At 45.3% G+C, this 25,604-nt stretch overlaps 1 protein-coding gene across 47 annotated transcripts in view; it reads right to left on the bottom strand.

The window, feature by feature from the left end:
* CELF4 (CUGBP Elav-like family member 4) overlaps nucleotides 1-25,604 on the bottom strand; it is an 860,865-nt gene that overhangs the window by 34,164 nt on the left and 801,097 nt on the right. For 8 of the 47 annotated variants that reach the window (XM_074994394.1, XM_074994397.1, XM_074994395.1 and 5 more), the window contains 3 exons: nucleotides 10,957-11,022; nucleotides 8,583-8,585; nucleotides 8,268-8,348 (listed from right to left, as the gene is read on the bottom strand). In XM_074994394.1, coding sequence (XP_074850495.1) covers nucleotides 8,268-8,348; nucleotides 8,583-8,585; nucleotides 10,957-11,022 — 150 coding nt within the window. Of the gene's footprint in view, nucleotides 1-640; nucleotides 785-8,267; nucleotides 8,349-8,582; nucleotides 8,586-10,239; nucleotides 10,245-10,956; nucleotides 11,023-25,604 lie in introns of all 47 variants that reach the window. The other 39 variants (XM_074994372.1, XM_074994379.1, XM_074994375.1 and 36 more) reach the window with 10 other exon arrangements.

Genomic DNA, 25,604 nt, shown 5'->3' with positions numbered 1-25,604 from the left:
CAGAGTCCCTTGCATCCATAACAACACTGGATTGTGACATTTACATCAGCACCATGAGAATTTGAGATAGGGAAGGGAGATCCTGCAGTGAGGTCTGACTGAGATATCATATGTCTGGCTGTTGATAGGGCCCTGAAGCCAATCTCTCTCAGTGGCTTACACTCCAAAAACCAAATCTTGAGCTGAGAGATATCAGCATGGCTCCCCTGAAGTCTAAATCAGCTGGGACTCTGGCCCAAAGAGCCATTCTTTCCCGACAGGCCTTAATTTTCTTCCCATCCTGACATTGTACTTTTTGCTGCCATCAACCCCACCACCAAATACACATCCCCTGATCCCACCAGCTTCTCTCCAAATGCTTTACTTTCCCTATGCCCACCCAGCCAGTGGGATTTTTCTCCCCTGTAGCCAGCAGTTGAAGCATCCATCTGCTATTGATCTTCCAAACCTTTGCCTCTAGGCAGTGCACACAGTTCTGAGCATGAGACGATTCAGGGGGAAAGGGAGGGAGAAAAAAGTATCAACAGAAGTAAATTGAGAAATCAAAAAACGTAAGCAAAGAGAAAGCAGTTCGAAAGGCAAAGTGTTCAGAGAAAGCCCTTTCCTGGATGAATCTAATTGTTTTGTTATCTTTACCCACCAAAGCATTTACTTTGGTTTGTCGCCCGATCCACAAACACTTTCGAGGAGATGACATTACCGAAAGGCAGGAACATCTGCATCAGCTCAGCATCCCCAAACTCCTGGGGCAGATGGTAGATAAACAGGTTACAGCCCTCTGGTCCTGCAGATGAGATGGGAGAGAGAAGAAGGGAGGAGACTTGAATAAGAGTAACTGGGGAAGGAAGGAATCATCAGTCTGAAGACCACACTGTGTTCTCTCAGTGGGACAATATATTCTCCAGCCATAGTTCTGTCCCATCTGTGTTTTTAAGACATCTAGGAATGGGAGTTTCTACTGCTTCCTTTGGGAGGCTGCTAAGATCTTGCCATTGGATTTCCTTGCCATTCAATAGTGGAGGAGACCTGGCTGTGGGAATTGCCTGTTACAGGCATTTTGGCTAAATCATATTCTGACCCAACAAATAACCAAAGTGGTGTTTACAATAACCTTCCCAGCTGCTCACATGCGTTGGAAAATATCCCCACCCCACACTGGGATTCTGGTGATCTGAGAAGGGAGGAGAGCAGAAGACCCCATAGTGACCTTGTTATGCCAATGTAAGCGGCCTGCCTGGTGAACAAACACTACAGGGATGGCACTAGTGTAGAACTGATAGCTAGGCAGCTAGACAGAGCGGTATGGCTGGAGCTGGAAAGAAAGAGGCATTCAGTTCATAATTTTTCTTTGCTTTGTTTATTCTCCTTAATGCTAGTTCCACCTCCCCTCCCCATACCTCATCCATCTCTATGGACCACTCTGAATGCTTCCCCTCTCTCTGGGGGGTTCACAGGCAGAGGCTCCATCATCTTTTTCAGAAAGCTACTGAGATGATTGGTGATGATGAGTGGGAACAGACACAATGACATGTGGACTTCTATACTCAGCCACTGACCTTTCTGCCCAAACTCAGACAGAACCTGGCCAGAGCTGAAACCTCGATGCCCATCTGAAGAGTGCTGCAACTGAGGAGAAAGATGGACAACCCCCAATGGAAGAATTCCTACTGTACATGTTGTGTCCAGGTTGGGATTTGTCATTCTTTTCCTGGGTCTGCAGTAGATGCTAGAGGAGTGGTACCCCAACTTTTAAGGGCTGTGCCATCCTTTATCCCTGTCTGTGTTCACTGCCCTTGCCCTGGCTGGGATGGTGGCTCCAGGGAGGGGGACATGGATACGTTAAAGTGGGCCAACCTGGCAGTGGGTCTGGGTCTGTGGCAGGGAACAGAGCTGAGCCCAGGAGTGAAGACTGGTGGGCAGGACTCTGAGTAAGGGTTGTGCCCGCAGATGTGTGTGCATTGGGGGTGTGGCAGAGTCAGGAGTAAAGCAGGACTGGGTGGCATTCTCTCCTCACAGTTGATGGTGGCTGGCACAGGCCCTGATGTTCCCCACCCACCCCAGATGCTCTGGTATGCCTCTCAATCTGGGGTCCCCTGTCCTAAATCAAAAGTTCATGCAGCTTTTTAAAACACGCCTTGGACACTAATCTGGAGCTGGTTGAGAAAATGTTCACAGAGCAGTTTTCTGTTGGAAAATGCAGTCTTGTCCAAATGAAATGCTTTGCAAAATAATATCAAACCATGAAATTTTGTTTCAGAAAAAAAATGCTGGGGGGAGGCTCCAACAGTATTGAAAGATCCTGTTGACACTTTTGGAAAAGAAATGTTTGATTTTTTTGCTCAGCGTGACTTTTCCACTTATGTAATGGACTGTGTTTTATTGCGTAGAGTAAAAAACCCAAAATGGAAACATAAGAGAAAATTTCATTTTGGATCCATCAAGACATTTTACTTTTCTCAAAATGGAATGTTTTAGTCAATCTCAAATGAACGGTTTTTTGGAATTATCTTCCATGGTTAATTTTGAGATGTTCATGTTTCGTTCTGCTTCAGAACGGGAATAAATGTCACAATCTCAAATGCCTCTGTGAAATGGAATTCCTGGTCTCCGCCCTGCTCTGCTCTTAAGAACACAAGAATGGCCATACTGGGTCAGACCACAGGTCCATCTAGTCTTGCATCCTGTCTTCCAACAACGGTCAATGCCAGGTGCTTCAGAGGAAATGAACATAACAACAAAATCATTGAATGAGCCATTCATGTTGTCCAGTCCCTGCTTTTGGCAGTCATAGGTTTAAGGACATGGCGTGCATGGAGTTGCATCCCTGACAATCTTAGCTAACAGCAGTTGATGGACAAATTCTTCATGAACTTCTCTATTTCTTTTTTGAACCCAGTTATGACCTTAACCCAATGGTAGTGAACCCTTGCTAGCTGGTGTATGGGAGTGTTCATTCTTTTGGGGGAGGCTTGCCCAGCACACAGCTGTGCTCCCAATCCTGATAGTGAGAAAATCACAAGGGGGAAAGGGGAAGACCTTTGTGTCCTCCCCTCTCCTAACCTCCACTATGCAGCTATCTGCCCCAGCAAATCAGGGTTTATATCATTTACTGCTGGAGCACGGTGCGACGTGGGGAGAGAGAAGGATTTTAATGCTCTCACGTTCTTCATCAGGTTATAATTATAGTGTCATAACACAGCAAATTACAACTTTGCCTTTTCTGTTAGGGAGGGGAGTTCGCCTTGGCGCTCCCACCTTTTATTGGCCATTACTCATTCCCCTGGCTGGCAGGATAAGTACGGTGAAGTCAGGATTCTGACAGATGCCCATTTAAAGCTCATTAAAATTCCTGGTCCTCAGCATGATTGAAGTCACGGGCTCTCCACATTTCCTTTTGGATTAATGGAAAATGAAGCCCTAATGAATATTTGCTAAGCACAATTTTCCCCACTAATTTGCTAAAAGGACTGTCAGGAAGGAACAGCTGATCCTTTGCATTTCATGCATTTCCCAGAGGTTGCAAGATTGGTGCAGAGATTATCCCATAAGGTGGGGATGGCAGTGCATCAGGGTAATTAACTAATTAGGCACCCAGTTGTCTGCTTAGCTAAATTACTTTGAACCTGAGTAGCCGCCCTAACTCACACAAAGATTTACCTTACATCTGCACCTTCTTCAGGGTCACTCCTTTCCTCCTCTAGTGACTGTTGTTCATTCTCCAGCAAACAGATTCAATTCAGTTCAGTTCAATGAGAATTTATTGTAGAAATGGGCAACAAAACATGCCAACTGAGTATTTGTTGAAAAATGCATTATTCAAGACTTGAAACTGGGTCATATGTGAGAAACAGCTTTAGCTGAAATTTTTTTTTGAAATACGCTAAACTACATGGTTTGACTTTTTTTGTTTAAAACATTTTGTTTCACTTTTTGTTTCAAAGTTGCATTTTGATTTCATATACGGACAATTTAGAAAAGTCCCTGGCATGCCCACAAATGAGCGTGAAAAACATCAAAATGGCTGAATCAAAATGAAAACCTTGAAAAAAATAAATACAATTTGGAGTTACCCAAAATGTCAACTTGAAATCAAATGAAAAACCTAAGAAACCAAAAATGCATTTAAATTCAACTTGACATATTTCAGTCAACTGGAAATAAGTTTAGGTTTGGTTTTATGAATGGATGAAAAACTTTTTAAATGATTTTTGGTCTAAGTTGAACCACACCAAATTGAAAAATAAAATTAATTAATGATCTCTATTTGCTCAGGAATATGCAAATGTTTCCAAAGTATGAGATGAAGACAGACCTCTGTGTACCTGCTAGAGGTAGAAAGACCTCCCATGACAGACATATGGGCAGATGCATATCCTGGAGTCTTGGATATATTGAGCATGAGCAGGAATTCTACCCTAGTGTAATCTGACCTAGCAAAACACATTAAGGCTCAGAAACAGTTGGCTGAAAGAGGTAATGGCATGCGGAGCCTTTCCTAGGTTTGAAAGTTGGACTCAGGATGAGGAAACCTTTATAAGTTAAGCCTTAAATCAGCTTTGTTTCTAACTCCACTATGGAATGAAGCACAAAGGAGGAAGATGGAAGGAAGTAAAGCCCTTGGTTAAAGTGCAGCCATGTTCTGAATGGTGACTGTGACACTGTGGAGTATCAAATAGAACCATCGAATCATAGGACTGGAGGGGACCTCAAGAAGTCTGCTAGTCCAGCCCCCTGCATTCATTGGTTCCATCTCAGTGAATCAGATACAATTTGCTCAATTCTCAACTCAGAAGAATCTATTTTGGTTGCCAGCGCTGCAAAACGGTCAAAAAAAAAAAAGAAATAAAAAAAAAAAAAAACCCTGCTGGGATTCTTTGCCTTCAGAGCCTCCTCTAGCAAGGAGTTCCACAGGTTGACTGTACGCTATGTGAAAAAGAACTTTCTTTTATTAGTCTTAAACCTGCTACCCGTTAATTTCATTTGGTGTCCTCTAGTTTTTATATAGTGGCAACAAGTAAATAACTTTTCTTTATTCACCCTCTCTACACCCCTCATGACTTTATATACTTTTTTCATATCACCCCTCAGTCTCCTCTTTTCTAAACTGAAAAGTCGCTGTCTCTTTAACCTCTCCTCATCGGGGACCTGTTCCAAACCCCTAATCATTTTAGTTGCCCATTTCTGAACCTTATCTAATGCCAAAATATCTTTTTTGAGGTGAGGAGACCACATCTGTACTCATTATTCAAGATGTGGGCATACCATAGTTTTATAAAATATTCTTTGTCTAATTTTCTATCCCTGTGTTTAAATAACTCTTAACATCCTATTTGCGTTTTTGACTGCCACTGCACAATGTGTGGATGTTTTCAGAGAACTATGCACAATAACCCCAAAATCACTTTCCTGATTAGTTGTAGCTAAATTAGCCCCATCATATTATATGTACACTTGGGGTTAGTTTTTCCAATGTGCATTACTTTACACTTATCCACATTAAATTTCATTCGCCATTTTGTTGCCCAATCACTCAGTTTGTTCCTGGAGATCCACATAGTTGCACTGAGAGTTTAGGGACAAATAGTATCAGTCAGTGACTCCCTGTCATATTTGGAGGTTATATCTCATAGAATCCTCCCAGAGGTCCATCTTGGGTCCTGTACTAACCAAGCTTTTCATGAATGACCGGGATAATGGCTTGAAGGATAGGCTTGTAACATTTGTGGAAGACTCCACGCTGGGCTGGTTTGCTACTCCTTTGTAGGATGGGATCAGAATTCAAAATTTCCTTGACAAATTGGATGTCTGAAATCAATATGATGAAATTCAGTAAACATAAGTGTAAAGCACTACACTTAGGAAGGAAAAAACATGCAGAAATGTAAAATGGGAAATAACTGGCTGGGCAGTAATAATGCTGACAAGGACCCGGGGCTTACAGTAGATCACAAATTGCATAGAAGCCAACAATTGGCTGCTGTTGCAAAGAGGAGTAATATCATTCTGGGTGTATTAACAGGAAAGTTGCATGTAAGTTATGAGAGATAACTGTCTGGCTCCACTCAGACTTGTGAAGTCTCAGGTGGAATGTTGTGCCCAACTCTGGGCACCACACCTTAGGAAAGGTGTGCATAAATTGGAGAGAGTCCAGAGAAGAGCAATAAAAATGGCAAAAACTTTAGAAAACCTGACCTGTGAGGGAAGATTTAAAAAAGCAGGCACGTTTTGCCTTGAGAAAAGCAGATGAAGGATGGGGGGAACCTGCTAAAAGTCTACAAGTCTGTGCAGGGCTCTGATAAACAGGAAGGTGATTCATTGTTCTCTGTGTCCACTGAAAGTAGGAGAAGAAGTAGAGGGCTTAATCTGCAGCAAGTGAGAGTTTGGTCAAACATTAAGAAAACTTTCTAACTGTAAGCATAGGTCAGTCTGGAATAGGCTACCAAGGAAGGTGGCAGATTTCTTGTCATTGATGATTTTAAGAAGTCCTGTCAGGGATGGTTTCAACACAGGGGGCTGGGCTAGATGGCCTCTCAAAGACCCTTCCAGCTCTATATTTTTATGGTTATGTGAACACCAGCTGAGATGATACATCCCTGTCTTTCTCACTGAATTCAGTGGGGTTGCAAGCTGGTTCAATGACTAGCTTTTTCTCGGCAGTGCTAATGGTAATCTATGAGGTAGGGCAGAATCAAGTTCATTTGCCCATAGCTGCCTTGGCTGTGCTGTACTAAAATCTAAATGAGCTCGTATGCCTCCAAGGCACAAAGGGCATGCTTCTAATCACAAGCTGGAATAACTCCAAGAACCTCAAAGAACTTATTCTTAGGCTATGTCCACACTAGCCCAAAAGATCGACCTGCTTAGGGTCAATCTTCCAGGGTTTGAATTCCTGTGTCTGGTAGAGATGCACAAAATGTGCCTCTCAGGGGTTACAGTCGACTCCTATACTCCTGGTTAGATGTGAGGACTAAGGGAGGTCGACGGGAGAAACTCTCCCATTGACCTTCTTCAGGAGGGACAGCCAAGCAAGCCAAGCGCAGACATGTTGATTTTAGCTATGCAACTGCTGTAGCTAGAATTGCGTGTCTGCAGTTGACTTGCTTGGCCTAGTGTAGACAAAGCCTTAATCTACCTTAATAAAAGCAAGAGGCGAATCAGCCCATCAGGGAGCAGGAGATGCTGGCATTTATACACAGTCCCAATTATGATAATCAATGCACTTTAAACAGAAATATCCAGGATCCAGGCAAAGGGAAAGCAATAGGACATAGCTGGCAGATGAGTCAATTCCATATAATGTGCCAATATGTTCTTTGGTATTTGGTATACCATCTAAATTCTGCTTGTAGGGCATGCAGCAGTGGAAATTGCATATACTTCAGCCTGCCTGACCGCAGCCCTCTTCCAAAAAGCATCCTTTTAAAATTTTCTCAGGAAATGAAAATTCCAAAAACCGTACATTTTCATTTTGCCACTGTCATTTTGATTCATTTTGTTTAGATTTCATATTACGTTAAAGAACTCAATGGGGATATGTGCTACGTAATGTTAAATGCAACATATAAAATGAAATATTAAAATTAACATTTTACTGCCGTACGCAAGTTGACACAGAATGAATCAAAACCACACTGCTGAAATGAAAGGTTTTGACATGACTGAAATGAAAGGATTCAATTTTTTAACCCTTGGAAAAAAATGGTTAGAATTGGCATATGCCTGGGAAATGTTTGGATGAGATGGGATTTTCTGAGGAATGCTTTTTTCAACCAGCTCCAGTACATGCCATTGCCAGGTGCTACTGAATGCAAATCAAACCTTCTCAGTCATGCTGCCTTCTAGTGGCTGCAGCCCAGAGAGGACCTAAGTATGTATTTCACAAGCTTGAAAGTTTCCACAGGTGACCAGTAACACCTGATGATGTTACACAACAGATGGAGAGTGGATAGTGGGGAGGAGCCAAAGTAATGAAGTGTTTCCTGGACTCCTTGTAACTGGGGTGAGACAAATACAATGCAAGAGGGATGATGCGGTAGGTATGGGAGGGACAACAGTCTGTTGGCCTGGGTTCCCTGTAAGCTGAGCACTTGGGCAGCCACCTGGGAGAGATTCAGGTGCCACCCAGCACAGAGCGCCCACAGCCACGCACGCTGGGCAGCATGTTTTTGCATTACTGGTGCACATCTGAACACACCTTGGTGTACATAACAGAAATTATTCTGTCCGTAGATAGAAATATATAAGCGGGAAAGCTGCTGTTGCCTTACCTTCTCTCTGTTGCTGGGGGATCATGGGAGGTGGCTGTGGAAACGCTTGGCTAATCTGGCCATAAGCAGCAGGATAAGCAGCTATAGGAGAAAAAAAAGGGAGAGAGAAGAAAGAAAGGAAGAGTTCAGTCTGCGGAAATCAAGATTTTTCACGCCAATCACCACACACAGTTGTATTTATGTTTTGATTGCAACAGCCACACAGGACAGAAGCACATGCCCAAATGGCAAGGACAACACAACACGGATTAAAATGTCAGGTTCTGGCAGGTCTCTGAGTCCTTGCACTGACAATCACCTGGACTTAACAGCAACCAGCTCCTCAGCTTGCATGAAGTGGTGGAACCCTGCTAAGGTCAATGGAGCTCCCCCAGTTAAGGATCCAGCCCTTTGTTTGATTTAGGAATGGACTGGTGGATTTCTGAATTTACAACAGTTAATCTGAGATTGTTCATTGAAAAATGCCTGGTGCTTAACCGGCAAAAAGGGGACAACATCCTGCCCTGAGGAGCTCCCAAGCAGGCAAGGCACTTCCACGGCACGTTTAATGTGATGGTCATTCTGCTCATCACAAATGTTAGCCAATTCATCCCAACACTTCCTTTTTCCAGATGGAGAGACTAAAGCACAAGCAGGCTAACCATGAGCCCTGCAAATCCATGGGTGTCCATTTTATATCCATGGGTATCCGCATTTGTGGATGTGGATACCTGCGGCTCAGTTTGGTGAATACGGTTGCAGATGCAAAAACAAATTTTGTAACAAGAACCTTGCAAATCTGCAGATATTAGCTTTATATCCAGGGGTAGCCACACCAGCAGATGTCAATGTGGATATCCAGGGCTCATTTTTGCTGATACACATACAGATGTGGATGCACATTTTGGATCCACGCAGGGCTCTACCAATTTGCCGATATATTAGGTGTACCTTCCTCTACAGTTCCTTTGCCACTATGTTCTCTGTGTATGGATGAGTAGAGGAGCTGTTGTTTTAGACTGGCTGGTGATGAACACTAGAAAATGAGCCTGAAGCTGTTGCAGGGAATTGCTGGATTCTCAATGGTGTGGAGGCAGACTGGGCTAGGGAACTTTGGGAAACATATCCTACAGCGGCTTTCATGTTACCTCACCACTTCAAGCTAGTCTTGCCACCCGATCAGTGGACTTCAGCCACCAAAAGAGAAGGGATGGGTCCAGCCACTTGCGGGGAGGATCTGGGGTGAGTATTTGGGCCTGTGTGTTTCATAACACAGGGAAGGTGTTGAAGGATGGCATTTGTGCCTGAAGCGGACAACGGCAGCTTGGCTAGGGAAAGGCTTGGTCTCAAAGTGGTCTGTTCTGCTGGAACCCAGCCTGACTGCTTCACAGAGCACAAGACTCGCTCAGGCTTTTGGGGCCTTGTTCCATCCTTTTGCCTGTTCTGCTGCCATGGTGATGGGTCCCCGACTGGCTAAGGCTCCTGGACTGGCTGAAGCTGGATTCCCCAAACTCTGATTGGAGTTCAAAGGGCATGAAGGTGGCAGGATGAGACCACAGAAATACTCTTTCTATAGAGACAGACTAACGCACAGACTAACACACAAACCCTCCTCTTTTTCACACAAATGCATTCACTATCCCAGCACATTGACTTTCGTACTGCTATACCCCCTCCACCTCTGGTCTCTGGTACCCTCAGTCTGATCCTCCTACATGATCAGAGAGACTAGCTCACACCTCCCTCTCTCCTTAAGGGGAAGCAGCGTCTCTCTGAGGAACAATTTTACCACGCTCAGCTCCCCACCTAAAGGACGAGGGGAGCCATTTATTACCACAGCCAGTGGATTATGTGCCTGGCTTTCAGAAATGCAGTGTAAGGGCTGCCTGAGCCCAAGAGAGAGAGAGGAAAAGGGTGTGTGCTGAGGGGTTAATTAACAGCTCAAAGAGTTGAGCTGCTGCCCATCCATCAAACCTCACGAGCTATAAATGACAATAACTAAAACACCAGCAAATGAAGCCTTACATGGAGAATTAAATTAAGTTCCTAGATACAGCCCTGACATGAGATAATAGCCATTCCTCAGCGGGAGTCTGCGACCGCTCTAGTTACCACAGGAAATAATGACTTTGGGGTTGCGGCTTCCTCATGGTGGTAGCTTGGGTCACCTCCTGAGGGAATGTTGAACGCACTCTGCACCCAGTCATGCCAGCTCATGTCAGTCCATCAGTTTAAGAGGGGTCAACTTGCATTGACACTGGCATGATGGAGAACAGAGGCTGGACTTGAAGGGAAGATGCTGGGAAATTGAAACCAATTTCTAAGCCCGGGGGAAGGCTGGGAGTGGGTAAGTGGGGCTCTGCCATTGGCCCCCTCCTTCAGCCACTAGACCAGGGAGACATTTGCACAGTGACCTTGGAAAGTGGGAAGCTGCAGGAGCCACAGGCCTGATTTTCCTTTCCCAAACCGTGGTGTAAATTTGCAATGATTTCTCCACACTAATGTAAAGCCTGATCCAGCTCCCACTGAAGTTAACAGGAGTCTCTCCTGGCCCTTTAAGGAGAGCAGGATTGGGCTGTGGAGGCAAAGACAAGCCCATGAACCTTTGCCCCTGGGAATAACTCCCTTTCCCCAGTCCCCTTGGGCATGTTCAGAAATTCAAGGCTTTGGGGACATGAAAGGTTTATTGGGAGAAAGTGTTAATACTAACGACCTGCGTACTGCTGCACTCCAGCGTAGGCTTGTTGCAAGGGGTCTGCTGCAGTGGGGCTCTGTGCTGTGGAGAGAAGAGAGAGAGAGAACAAAGGTATTAAAATACCACATTTACATGGGCTTTCTCCCCGCTCAAGTGTCTCGCGTGCAGGATGGATGAACCTGGAGAGAGAAATCCACACAAACAGATAACGGTACATGCTCCCCACAGCAAAGCACACAACACTCGCTTTACCTCCTCACGAGTGAGAAGGGTTGTGTCAGCCCCAGTTAGATGTGAACTTTTGGTTGCAGGGAGTAGATCAAACTGAGCAAACCCCTGGGGATGGACTGGAGGGAGGAGGGGCAGGGGAGAGACTGAAATGACACAGGACTGAGCAGATTGTGGTTCTGAAAGTGGGATGAACTTCTCAGCAAAGATTTTTCTGTGGAGAACCCACCCTGTGGGATTGTGGGAGTTCCATCTTGTGCTGCCTGGCAAAATGTGGCTTCAGAATCTAATCTTTATCTGCACACATCAGTTATTCTGACACAGCCAAACTCCCAATAGTGCCCTGATCCTCACAGGATAATCTTTCCACGTTACCCTCTGGAACATTTTCATTCCTCTCCCCGGCGGTGGGGAGGTATACAAGAAAAACAAAAAAAAACAAAGAAAGAAAAGGACTTCAGAAAGAGGCCTCTCTTTAATTCGTGTGTTGTAGTGTGAATGTTACCCAACCTCAAGGGTCACAAGATGGACACTGTGGGCATAGTGCACTGTGGTAAGAGTCAAGAGCTCAATGAGTGTTTTTAATTTTTCTTACATGTGATGCAGATGTCAGACTGAGGAGCTGTATGTGGGAGACAGGTGTGAAATGACTGTATTTGGAAGACACATCATTCTTTTCTTTATAATAATCCGTATTAGAGAAACCCTGAACCAAGACACTCAGGGCCAAATCTTCTCTAAGTATGAAGACAAATTTAGATATAGACCCAACTTTGGTGCTGGTGCCCATCTCTAACTTTACCAGTTATCCAACTTTTTCTAACTACTATTTATTGTATTACTCTAGCACCCCAGGGCCCAAGGACCTCCCTGTGCCAGGGGCTGTACAAACACAGCATGAAAAGACAGTCCTTGTCCCAGCAAGCTTCAAGTCTTAGCATAGAACAAGAGACGATGAACACGGGCATACAAATGGGGAGCAGAGGGAAACAAAAACTCCTTTCATCCCCAAAGCTTCCCTGTGCCCTTTACAAAATCTCATTTAACCAGCTGTGAAAATGCAGCCACTGCTGTGGCAGGATATGGCAGCTGTTTCAAAGGACATATCACGGCTGGACAACAGCTTTAGGAGAGAAAGCAGCCAATCTCTGTGTAAGCCACTCGGTTACCTGACTGGCTTCAAAGTGCATTTTCTTTCTACACAAACTCTCCTACTCCCCTTAAAATGTTTGTTTTTGTGAAACTTTGAAGTTTAGTTCAAGTAGAGACAGAGCTGGTAGGGTTTTTCCTTCTTTTTCCTCTGGTTGATGGAAAAAAAAAGAGTTGAATAAGCTCTTTATCTGCTGCCATAAAATATTTAAAGCAAAGCTTATCTGAACCGTCAGTCCAAATGTCATCTTGGCCCTAATATTTCATTTCTTGTTATGAGTTTTGTATGTATTGGTGCTGCACGGTTTTACATTTATGTGGCCCCTCCAGGCTTTGTACTTTTAAGATGATCACTTAGGGAGCAGCTCCTTTTCCCCACTCCCTGGTCTCCTTTCTCTGAGAAAGGAGGTGTGGCTGGAGGCCAGGGCTCAGATGGGGCAGTGGATGTGGAGGTCTAGTAAGAAAGGACACTTGCCCTTGATAAGACTAAGGGAAGACAATGAATATGTGATAGTGAGGGGTACTAAGTTTTGGGAGAGCTCTGTATCCGCCATCTGTGTTACTCTTCCCATCTGTGATTAGCTATAATGGAGGTCTACCGGATTTCCTAGTGGACTCACCTCACCAGGGCTCAGGACAAGGGAAGCGGCAAGTTGCACAGATCTTAGAAGACAGAGACAAGCTCTGGACAGCTTTCAGAGTTAGTCTGAAGGAGCTCTTTTGGGCTGCTGATTTGGAGGGATGCTGAGGATGATAAGAAGTCAGACTGGACAAAGCTTAGAGCAGAGAGCTGATGGCAAGATTTATTGGAGCCAGCTCTGATGATGTGTCTTCACTGAGGTGCCCAGGCCAGGAGGCGTAGAACTTGAGTTAGCAGGCCCACCTTTGATAACCTAGGACTTGAGCATCTACACTGATTCATAAGCCCAGTTTAGGAATCACTGAACCCTTAGTCTGAGACAGAGGCTTCAGCATTTATGTTGACTTATTTGAGGCCAAGTATACCCAACCACATCTCAGACTTCCTCTCACCATTGCAAAATGTGTCCACGCCAGCCCTTTGTGCATGCTGCAGTGTGGGAAAACACGACCATCCACCAATCTAAGTATCCAAAGGACAAAGAAATTCAGCCCATGGGATTCTTGTTGTGGATTCCAAGAGCACATTCTCAGAAGGGCTGTGTCTACACTGCAGAACAATAGGTCTGTGACCCTGGGCCCTAACTTGACCCATGTATTCTGGAACCAATTATCTAGATTAGCACAATTTATGTGTAGATGGAATGAGGGTTAGGTTGGAGGCTGAGTTTGGTCCCTGGGCTTACACTCCCACACTGTGGTCTTACGCTGTGCTCTTACACACATTTTTGCCCAACCCTCTGACCATCCACACACAACCTCCCCTCATCCACCCCCTTCCAGAACATTCTAGTTTGTGCTTTGAAACCAGGCTCAACTACAGAGCTGAAGGTAAAGTGAAGGCCTGAGCTGTTCTTTTAGTCCAGGCGGGCGCTATCCCACTTTGGGGCAAGGATGCAGGTGAGATCACCCAAGCAGTGGCTGTCCGCCTTTTCCTTCCCACAATCCCCACTAAGGGAACACGTTCTCTCGTCACTGACAGAATTGCCTGGGGAAGGCTCCTGGAGTGTTTCAGCACAAAGAAACAAGATCTGTGCCCTCGGAGTGAGTGAGAAACAAGGAAGACACAGCAGTGGTGAGAATGCTCACACCTGCGCTAGGTTAACCTGAGCGTTCAGCCACAGGCGGCAATCAGACAGTCTAACGGTACCACATAGAAACACCCTTAATTTATATATGCCTGCGTTTATCTTCACCTAAAATGGGTAAGTACTGTATTATCATGCCATGCGCCTCCCCTTCCAAATATGGCTGAGTCCATGCCTTGAGAATGAGGTGGAACCTCTCAGTATTAACAAAGCCTTGTGACCACTGGAAGAGCGCAAGGTGCCAGTTACAGAGCCCTCTGTCCATCTGCGGGCTGGATAGATAGTTGGGGTACAGCTAGTTGGAAACGTACCCGAGAAGCTTTTTTTTTTTTTTTGGTGAGAATTTCTGAATGAATCAAAATAGAAATGTTTTGCAGAGATGGCTCAATTCTGACAACATGCCTTCAGCCACCAGGCAATGGTGTAGTACTGTGTGGCAGGTAGTCCTCCGCAGCTCACCTGGCAGAATGCTAGTGTGTGTGTGGGGGGCGTTCCCTGGGCAGGGAACTCTGGAGCTTCTAGTCTTTGTGGATCCAGGACAGCTGGCCAGGGACCCCTTGGTTCCACCCTCTTTCACAAAGAATCCTCAGCTATCTGGCTTTATCTTTCTCTGCCCTCTTCTCCTCTGGAGCCTCCTTTGATAAGTGCACTTAGGCGCAGAGATGCTCATGATGGCCAGCTCGGCAGAGGTGATAAGTGCTGGCAGCCCTTACAGAAGGTCCTCATCATCTCTGACAACCAGACTTCATCCTCCACCACCACCCAGCCACACAGTGGCAGAGATAGGAATCAATGCAGATGTTCTAGGTTCCCTGGTCTGCCTTCAGCATCTGTGGGAAGCCCACATAGCCTATAAACCACATTCTCATCAGCAGGACCAAGGCAAACAGCTTAGGGAACTTAATTTTAAATTACTTTTAGCCTTTTAAGATTAAATATTCAAAACAGAAAAAAATCTTTGATAGAAAAGGTTCGGAACAACAGAGTACAGCTCTGACCCCTCCCATGCGAAGCTTTTAGAGCTCATCATTTTCTTCTGCCTCTAGAAGACTTGCTAGCATGAGTGTTATCTAACCTTCTGGCTGTGGGTGTCTCACTTGTATTGGGGATGCTGTTCTCTCCAGGTTTCAAATGGAGAAGCCCTCCCCAGCTCAAAGCTCTCTGAAGTCAGTGGCAATTTTCTCTATTTCAGTAGGTTTTGCATCAAGACCTGGAATGTTAAAGCCAGTTAAGGAAGATGAAGGTGCTTTTGCCAAAATGCCTGCACTGAGCCTTAAGCCACTCTGTAAGATCTGCCAGCCAGGGAGTAGAGTCATGGTGAAAGGTCACATCCCATATTTCCACACTTCATAGAGACCTGCAGGGAGCAACATGCAAGGAGCTGTGGAACTTAGGTACCATTAAATCAATTTAATTCACTACTTCATTCCTTGCCAAGGCCCCTTGGAAAAAAACATAAGGCTGCAAATCAATAGTGGAAAGATGCCTGGGAGTTGTAGTGGACGAGAAGCTGGACATGAGTCAACAATGTGCCACAGCAGTGAAGAAAGCTAATGGCATATTAGGTTGCACCAAGAGGAGAGTTGCCAGTAGATCCAGAGAAGTGATTATCCCTCTTTATTTGGCTTTGGTGAGGTCGCATCTGGAGTACTGTGTGCAGGTCTGGGCCCCCAATTATAGAAAGGATGTGGATACGTGGGAGAGGGTCCAGCAGAGAGTGACCAAAATAATGAGGGGGCTGGAGCATATGACTTATGAAGAAAGGTTGAGAGAATTGGGACTGTTTAGTCTGCAGAAGAGAAGACTGAGGGGGGACTTGATAACAGCCTTTAACTTACTGAAGGGAGGCTGCAAAGAGGCTGGAGAGAGGCTATTCACAGTGGTCACGGATGGTGGAACACAGAACAACGGTCTCAAGTTGAGGTTGGGAAGATCCAGGTTGAACATTAGGAAAAACTTCTTCACTAGGAGGGTGGTGAAGCATTGGAATGGTCTACCCAAGGAAGTAGTGGAGTCTCCATCCCTGGAGGTGTTTAAGTCTCACCTCGACAAAGCCCTGGCTGGGCTGATCTGATGGGTTTGGTCCTGCTGAGGGCAGGGGGCTGGACTTGATGGCTTTTTTAGGTCTCTTCCAGCTCTATTGTTCTATGATTCTATGCCCCTGGCTGAATCCTAATCTGCAGGGACTCAACCTTGGACCACTGGAACTGAAAGCTTCTCTGGCTTGAGCTAAAGGACCTAGCTTCTTTAGCTCAAAAGCTGTGGCAACTGCATAAAGCAGCCAACTTGTAGCTCAATTAACCTGAAAGTGAAATGAAACAGGAGTTAAGACTGAAGATGGGTCTGAGCTGCACAGTCCAGATACAGGTCCTAATTTTCCCAGGGTTCGGATGAGTTTGGATCCTGGGTTTTGGCTGGGATAGGGCTAGTCTCGCTAGCTAAAATTCAGAGTGAAGAGGGTCGGGGGGATGAATTAATTCTCTGTATCCTAACATAGGAGTATATTACTCATGCCCTGCTTTCCCTCTAATTTTTCCCATCCATGGGCAGAATAATTTTTTTGTGTGCACCAAGGCATGTACAGATGTGCACCACCAATAGAAACATGGATTGACGGCTGTAGGTGGCTGTGGGTGCTCTGCTAATCAGCTAGGTGGCACCTGAATCTCTCCTGAGCAGCTGCCTAAGCCCTCAGCTTATAGGGAACAGTAATACTGGCAGGGGTTCAGTGGTGATAACGGACAAGTTCTGCTACCTCATGACATTTCCCCTTCCCTTTCTGTAGAGCTGCCCACTTCTCCTTTCTGTAGATCTGCCTTCTCGCTTCAACCCAGACGTAAGCAGAAGTTAGCCTGGGGCAAGGTGTTGGACTGACAGCACTGGAAAATAACAGGTCACATTCTGAGATGTGCACCCAGAAGTGTAAGTTAGACACACTTTCAATTAAACTCTCTTGCCATAAGACTTGCACAGATCTTTCAGCTACTCTGCCAATGTGCAAGGGCATCTCAGCTTGTGTCACTTACACGGTGAGGATCTGGAAGATCGGTGTCCGTTAGAACTGGAGAGAGGCTGGACTGATGGCAGATGTCACTTCAGCTCTGCTGAAAGCCACCTGAGCTATGCTGATGTAGAGTGGCTGAGGATCTGGCCCAGTAAATGCAAGAGAAAGGTGCACTGTGAGGACAGATGCTAGTAGTAACTTTTGCCAGCAAGAGGCAAGAGCCTGGACAGGAGACTGAGGCAAAGAGATTGCCTTGATATTAATTTGATCATTTCCATATCTCTATGGGAAAAGTTCTGCTTTGCTACAATCACTCTTTTGCAAGATGATACTGGCCAAGATGACACAAGGTGACCATAGCAGATAACCTTCCATTAACCTGGAGACATAAAGCAAGCCAATGACCTACTTTACGACCATAAACATAAATTTAACGAAGGCAGCACTTATTCATTAGACAGAAGTCAAGAAATGACTCCCAAATCCTTCAAAGAAATGACTCCCTAGTCTTCCAAAGAAAATAGATCCATTTATGTCGCTTTCTAAATCTTCTGCCCAATACCAAAAAAAACCCAAAAACAAAACACCAAACAAACAAACAAACAAAAAAATTCAACAACAACAACCAGGGGCAGCTTCCCAAAGTCAGCACAAAGTCCCAGGACTTTAAAAGGACCGTCAGGAAGCTCTCATACCACTATAACATTTGTTGCTTTTTAAAGGGACACAGCTGATCTAAGGCCTGAAATTTAGCTTCCCTAGGAACAAATGGGTTACAGAATCTAACGCATATTCTTAACAAGAAATGAAGTGAAAATAGTGCTTTGAAAAAGAGGTAATAAATATTGTGTTCCTTCTGGAGCAACAGTAACTCAAACACAACAGCCTCAAGTTATCCAGTGTTGAGGTGCTAAAATGTTAAACTGACTACGTACAAAAAAGGTTGGATTCTGTTCTCCTTAACATGAGGGCAAATCAGTAGAAGCTGAACTGAAGTCAATAGAGGTACACTGGGGTAGGTGAGATGAGGAAGATTAGTTGATTATGATAATCCAGCTCCCACTAAAGACAATGGAAGTCGCTCTCTTGTTTTTAATAGACTTTGTATTGGACCCTGAGGTCCAATGTAGCCAGACTACTGCAGTTTGAGTGTCCCAGCTCAGGTGCAAAGACATGCAGCGCACAGGCTGCCAAGCAAATGTGATTGCTGAAATCCATTCAGGTTGATTTAAGTGGGGTCTTTCAATCGTTTAGGTGCTGAGCAGAACTCAGCAAGAAACTGATTTTTCAATTCAGGGATTGAATGAAAAAAATGAAGGAAAAAAACAACTTTGGTTTGGTTCCAAATGAAACTTATTTTTGTTGTTATTCTTCCTTTAAATTGGGGAAAATAACTGAAAAACATATTCTGAGTAGAATGAAACTTTTTGTTTCATCTCATATGACCCGCCCTCTTTGCTGTTCGATTCGGGGTGGGTTTCTTTGGCTTCTGACCCTGCACTTTGGGGTGGAGCATGGGGTTTGGTATAAAACAAGTACATATCTAAATGAAATGTCACTGACAAGTGAAAACTCAACATAGGGCTAAAAAGGAATCATTCTGATTTTTTAAAAAATCCTGTTCTGTTTTAGTCTGAAACAATTTGCTGAATTCAGTCAGAACTGATGAAAATCTTTGTTTCTCAAAAAATGTGTTTATCAATGAATTTATGATTTTTCAAAAAAAAAATTCTGCCAACTGGGTTGCTGAACACCCTCAGGTAGTCCTAAAAGAGCCAGCGATTTCACTTTGGTGGAAGGATCCAAGACAACAGTGGGGGAGAGAGGCTGTGCTCAGTAGTCATGGATGGCAGAACAAGGGTCACTGGTCTCAAGTTACAGTTGGAGGAAGGTCTTGGTTGGATATTAGGGAAAACTATTTCACCAGGAGTGGGGTGAACCACTGGAATGCGCTACCTAGAGAAGTGGTGGAATCTCCATCCCTAGAGGTTTTTAAGTCCCGGCTTGACAAAGTCCTGGCTGGGAGGATTTAATTAGTGTTGGTCCTGCTTTGGGCAGGGGGCTGGACGTGATGGCCTCCTGAGGTCTCTTCCAGGCTTAGGGTTCTATGATTCTATGATAACAGTGTGTGTGTGTGGTGGGGGGCGGGGGATAGGCTCTGAAAAGCCAGCCACAGTGTTAGGTTATGTTTTTATTTTTTTTTTAAGTTTTAGAAGGAAATAAAATAATTACAAAAAGAAAACTCTCTGCAAGGTCAGGATCAAAATAAATAAATAAATGAGGGGGAGGACTCCAGTCACCTTCTCCTTAAATCCAATTTAAATCACTCTCTACAGCCCTAATCTATATCCATAATTATATCATTTCGTACAACAAGCTTGCGAGAGGTCTTACGAAATTTATGTAGATTAAAATTCATGGGTGCCATAGTACGGATTCCATATTATTAAGATTGATTAGGACAGCTGATGCTGTGATTAAAGAAGCCAGCGTTTACGGTGGTAATTAATTAGGTATTCAGACACAACAATAACTGCAATAACAGAAAGAATGTGCTGATCCGGCAGAAAACTGCGACCGATCCTGTGCTTTCTGTTCTTGCTCCGCTTTATAGGGGCTGGATGTTGTGTTGACAAAGGTATGCTACCCCATCCTCCATGCCTTTCACGTTGAGACATTTCTCAGGAGACCCAAGGGACCTGTCCTTTAGCTTCTCCCCTGCACGGCTGAAAATCCCCTTCTCAATCCACGTGGCAATGGTTGGAGCACCAGGCTTCTTATATGTTCAGGATAGAACAACAAAGGGGCAAGAGGTCCCACCTGCTCTAAATTAATATAAGTTGCCTCTGGGCATTCTCCTTTTTATTCACTGTTTGTATTATGACAAAGCCTGCGTGCTTCGACTGAGATCAGGGATCTGCTGTGTTGTACGAGCACATCATGAGCCCGAAAGAGCTTCCAGACTACAGACGACACAGACACAGGGGTAATGGAATGGAGGCAGGAACAGTGGCAGAGTCTTCTCCAAGGTCACATAGCAGGTCAGTGGCAAAGCCGAGTCTCCTGATATATTGCTTGTTTCAAATATATAAATATTGTGTCAGCACCTAGAAACAGCCAGCCTGAGACCCTCTTGTGCTAGGTGCTGTACTAACAAAGAGAAAATGACAGGTTGTGTCTACACACAGTCTATGGCAGCAAACTCTTGGTTTACACTAGACCTTACAGTCAACTGCAGATATGCAACCAACTTATCTGCAGTCGACTGTAAGGTCTGTCCTCACTGAGGGAGGTCAATGGGAGTGTTTCTCCCGTTGACCTCCCTTCCTCCTCATGAGTCCAGGTGGAGTCCAGGGGGAGTCAACTGCCAGACCGAGAGAGATCAATTTCACACATCTTTACCGGACGCATGAAATTGAACTCCGGAAGATCGACCCAGAATGGGCCGATCTCCTGGTAAGCGTGGGCATACCCTTCGTATTGGCTGGGAGAGACGGGATACTGGGGTTTGTGCTACAATGTTAACAATGGCATTGCGGGTCAGGAAGGAGCTGGGACCCTCGAGGCCCCGTGGGCGGGAGACCCCTTTAGAGCCCAAACTACAACCTGAGACGCAACTTCAGATCACATTCCATGCAGCTATTTTTAGACTGAGTCCCATGAGTCCTGGTCTGCTGAGTGAGCTCAGAGGCCCACTGTGGCGGGTGCTGCTGGCGGTGCAAACACACCTGAAGGGTGTACAAGGCACATCTTGACAGATGGGTGACACCCATGGATAGCCTGGGCACAGGTCAGGAGAGACAGGGGGACAGACACCCCAGCATGGCTGCAGATTTTCATCCATCAGGAACAGTGAACACAGCTTGCCAGCTGCCGAACCATTATGAGGCTGCAGTTTCCTGTGTGCATCATGGAAAAGGAGAGTGCTCATGAGGCACTGGGAGGAGGACAAGCCGGGGGCTCTTTCCACATTCTAACCAGGGGCTTTTTCCATGTGGAAGAAGTGGCGTGGGAAAGAGTTCCAGAGAACTCCATGGAGAAATGGAGAAGCCAGTGAGCCAGGCTGATGTGTCAGGCAGAGTACGGGGGACTCAACCTTGCAGTGGGGTCTGAGGGTGGATGTATGTGGCCATATGATAAAGGGCTTTGAAAAGGAGAGCTGGACATTTGTGTTTGATGCCAAGGAACGTAGGGGAGCGAGTGGCAGGACACGACAAGGGCAGTGACATAGAGCAACGGCCCAGAGAAATGATTTTAGGAGGGTGCAAGATGACGCTGGGTGAAAACGCTGGCAGTGCGAGCAGCAAGGTCTCCCACTACAGTTTCCCGAGAAAGGTCAGAAAATGCTCTGTTATCCACCATGCCAGCCACAAAGGCAAGGGGACCATTTCGGGAGGGCGTGGAGGAGCAGCAGCTGTGCAACTCAGCTGACTGTCCAGGCGTGAGGGGGAAGCACACAGATCTGCCGAATGACTCCTCTGTCCCTCGCCTCATCAGCCAGGAGTGAGAGGCATGCACGCGAGCTGTGTACTTCCCCCCTCTCTCTGACAGCCAGGGGAGTGGGAATAAGAGCAAGCAGGAACCCGGGTACACACAGCTGTTGCCCACACCTCCCTCCGGCTCTTCCAAAATGGTGCCCTGGCACGAAGGGTACTCACTTTGTTGCCCTTCCCCTGAGTGGTGACAGTGCCAGGCTCACAACCAGCGCCCCAAAGAAATCCTGATGGAGTCACACTCTGAAGCTCTGTGCTCTTTTCCACATGCTGAAGGGTGGCCTGGTTGCTGGTGACCCTACTGCCTGTGAGTTTAACCCACCTCTCCAGTACTTTCCCCACAGGCTTTTTATGTTGCTTTCATGCCTTCAGAGATTGACAGATTCCTAGGCCAGAAGGGACCATTGTGGTCACCTGGTCTGACCTTCTGCAGAACACTGGCCCTAGGACTTCCCCTCAAACATTCTTAGAGCAGACCTCTTAGAAAAAAAACATTTAATCTTGCTTTAAAATGTGTCAGTCCTGGAGAATCCACCATGACCCTTGCTAAATTGTTCCAAAGTTAATTACCCTTGCTGTCAAAAATGTATGTCTTATTTTCTGTCGGGTTCTCACTTCCAGTCAATTGTCTTGACACCCCTGGGCTCACGCCCAAAGCAGCCTGCCCTACTTTCTGCCTTAACGATGCTGATCTGTTATCATCAGAGCCATTTGCTGTAGACTGGGAACTGCACTACATTGCTCTTGACCAGTGTTTCTTAAACTTTCTGAGATCACAGAACAGCAAGCTACAGTATTTTTATGAGGAACACCTATGAAAATTTTCTTCACAAAATTGTTGTCAGACAAAAAAACAAAACAAAACAAAATCAAAAACAACCCCCCCCCAAAAAACCCAAACAGCAACATAAACAGAAAAACCAAAATGAAGTAATTTAATCAGGTATCATAGCAATAAAGAAGTAACATTGTATTTGGTTTTAATAACAGAAAATATATACTGTCAGCGTATGATATCAAAAAGGTATCAGGTGCTTTTGGCACACCTGTGAGTTGTTCATGGACAATCAGTGTTTCGTGGAACATCGTTTAAGGAACACTGTTCCAGACCACTTGATATAACATCAGGCCAGCACAGGAGTGTGAAATCCTATTGCCTTCTGGAGTCCCACAGAAGATGTGGGTGGAGATTTCCAAGTATGCCTTGGGAATGTAGGAATAGAAATACCACACAAGGGTGATTTTGAAAATGTCCCCCATCACCACCCCATAGGTACTGAGGTGACCATTCACACACCTCACACACTAGTGCAATAACATCTGTACACTATGGCCGTTCCTACACAGGCCACTCCCTTCAGAAGTGGCATGCTAGTACACGGAGTGAAAGATGCTAATGAAGCACGGGGAATTTGCATCTGTGCCTCATTAACATGTTTCACTCTGTGTATTGGCATGCGAAGGAAGTGGCCTGTGTAGAAACGGCCTATGGGTGCGTCTACACTTGCATTCCTCTTTTGAAAGAGGCATGCAAATGAGGTAAGTCGAAAATGCAAATATGGCATAAATTTGGCATATTTGAGGGGGGAAGTTTCAGAGAAGGCTTTAAAGAGGGAGTCTCAGTAAAGGGGAGGGCCAGAGCTGACAGGGTCAAATCAGTCAGGGTGGATGTGGCTCATTGTCGACAGTTAATGTGGAGTTGTGAACATCAAGAGAAGAGAAGAGAAAATAAATCAGTTCATTGGGGGGGGGGTGGCCCATTGTCAGTTGCTAACGTGGAGTTGTGAACATCAAGAGCGGAGAAACTGCTTTTGTAATGGGCCAACCACTCCCAGGCTCTGTTCAATCCTTGGTTGATGGAGTCAAATTTGCAAATGAATTGCAGGTCTGAAATTTCTCTTTGCATTTTATTTTTGATATTTTTGTGTTGTAGGATTGCCACTTTTAAATCTGTTACTGAGTGTCCAGGGAGATTGAAGTGTTCTCCTACAGGTTTTTGTGTGTTACTGTTCCTGATGTTTGATTCATGTCCATTTATTCTTTTACATAGAGAAGGGGGTCTTTGCCCATGGAAGCTTATGCTCCAAAATATCTGTTAGTGTATAAGGTACCACAGGACTTCTTGTTGTTTTTGAAGATACAGACTAATTCAGCTACCTCTCTGAAAATATTTTATGGCTTTCATGAGAAATCATCAGTGCTGGGTAAGCCCAAGAATATGCGCGTTTACCTCTAGTGAGCTGGTGGGTTGGAATGCTTTCTCACGTTCTCGCTAAAATGTTGGGCAAGAGGCCCGGCATAAATTTTGCAAGCTCACCTGTGTGCTTCAGAACCCTCAGTCCCATTTTTAACAGCAACCTTGCATTTGTGCATGAGAAGTAGTGAATGAATGGGACCTGTCTGATTTTATCCCATGCAGTGGAGCTATTAGGAACACAGGCCAGGTTTAACAGTAGCTATCTCAGGCCAACTTCTGCTGTGCATTATGCAGTGTGATTCTACTGGCAGCCCAGGCTGCTAGTGATGCAATGGAGAACAGAATCTAGCCCATAAAGTGGTCAGTATCTTTCTGTTCACGTCATATACTCCTGTAAATGAAGCCCTGATCCCTCGGCTCTCATCTCCTCTGGAACGATGTCTCGTTGGGCAAGTGCGGTCTGTCACTACGGTTAGCATGAGCTGGTGAGTACTCTGGGGTTGCTGTGACATTGCTCAGAATCTTGTGGCATGAAAGATTAGGCCTTCCTGCTGCTATATGCTATGACACCCTGCCACGTTCACAGTGCTCTGAACTGAGACGCCGCAGGGCCAAAGGGCTAGCAGATAAACTAGAGCAATGCCCCCATATGGCCTTAGATTAGTGTAAAGGGAAGGAAAATATTTGTTCCCCAGACAGAACCCCTGTTTGAGAGACAACCTCAGCCCAGGGAATTCTGCCCAGGCTTGCCTGCAGCTGACAGATCAGCAGTGGGAGCCACTGCTCCGTCCCAACAGTACAGAGTGGTGCAGATGCAGGCTTTGGAGTGGAGAACACACTTGACAAGCAGCTGCGGGTACACACACAGTGCCTAATTCCCAAAGCTGCTCAAACACAGTGGGTTTAAAAATTCAACCTGAACTTCAATGCTATTGAGATCATGCCCTCTGCCTGCCCCAGAGGAGAGGATGGTAAAAAGGAGCAACCGAAAATCAGAGGCTATCTTTTCAGATGTGTGTGCCACTCCTACTCCGACTGTGTGCTCTGGGGTCTGCCTTGAAGGAAGATAGTCAACAAAAATAAAAGGAAGATAATTATATGATGTCATTCTGCCTTTATGTTTCAAAGACTGAGGATTTTTGGTGGAATGCTCGAGGCATTTAGATGTGACAGACTGACAGACAGGCTGAATCACAGATAGACAGATCGATCGATCCATCCATCCGTAGATAGATTGCATGATGAATGGAATTTACATTCATTCTGACACTCCAGACTATGTGTATCTAAAGCAGGGGTCAGCAATCTTTCTGAGGTGGAGTGTTGAAATTTGACCTATGTCTGGTCCAAGTTCCAGTGACACTTTTTAAAGTCACTAACAGTCCTACTTACAATGGCTTCATTAATAAATAAGATGCAGAGCTTCACCCTTTAAGTGGTGCCTGGTAGCATTAGCTAGTCTTTTGTTAATCCACAGGCAGCACGGCTTTGATCAAGCTCCTGGCTGCATGGGGGCGGAGGGGCAGGGCTGAACTCCCTCTTGGCATGATGAAAATTGGCTCATGTGCCACTCTTGGCACCCATGCCAGGGACTGCTAAGCCCTGATCAAAGATAGCAGTTGCTCAATGTTTTGCTCTTTTCATGCAAGGAAGGGAGCAGGTCAAATTTTGTCAAAACGTTACAATGGTAAAAACCCACAATGGAGTTATTCAGAGTTTACAGAAGAGTAACTGAGAGCTCAACTGGAAGTCACAAAGTACTATGCCTGTGGTTAAATAAATAGATAAATAAATAAATAAATAAATAGCTATTCCTGGACTTTTTGTGTCAGGATTATGTGGTAATCTGGAGCCTGGTAGAAGCT

Source organism: Carettochelys insculpta, chromosome 5 (assembly GCF_033958435.1).
Source record: "Carettochelys insculpta isolate YL-2023 chromosome 5, ASM3395843v1, whole genome shotgun sequence".
NCBI lineage: Eukaryota > Metazoa > Chordata > Testudines > Carettochelyidae > Carettochelys > Carettochelys insculpta.
The sequence above is the reverse complement of the archived record's forward strand: the minus strand, read 5'-3'. Positions and strand labels throughout refer to the sequence as shown.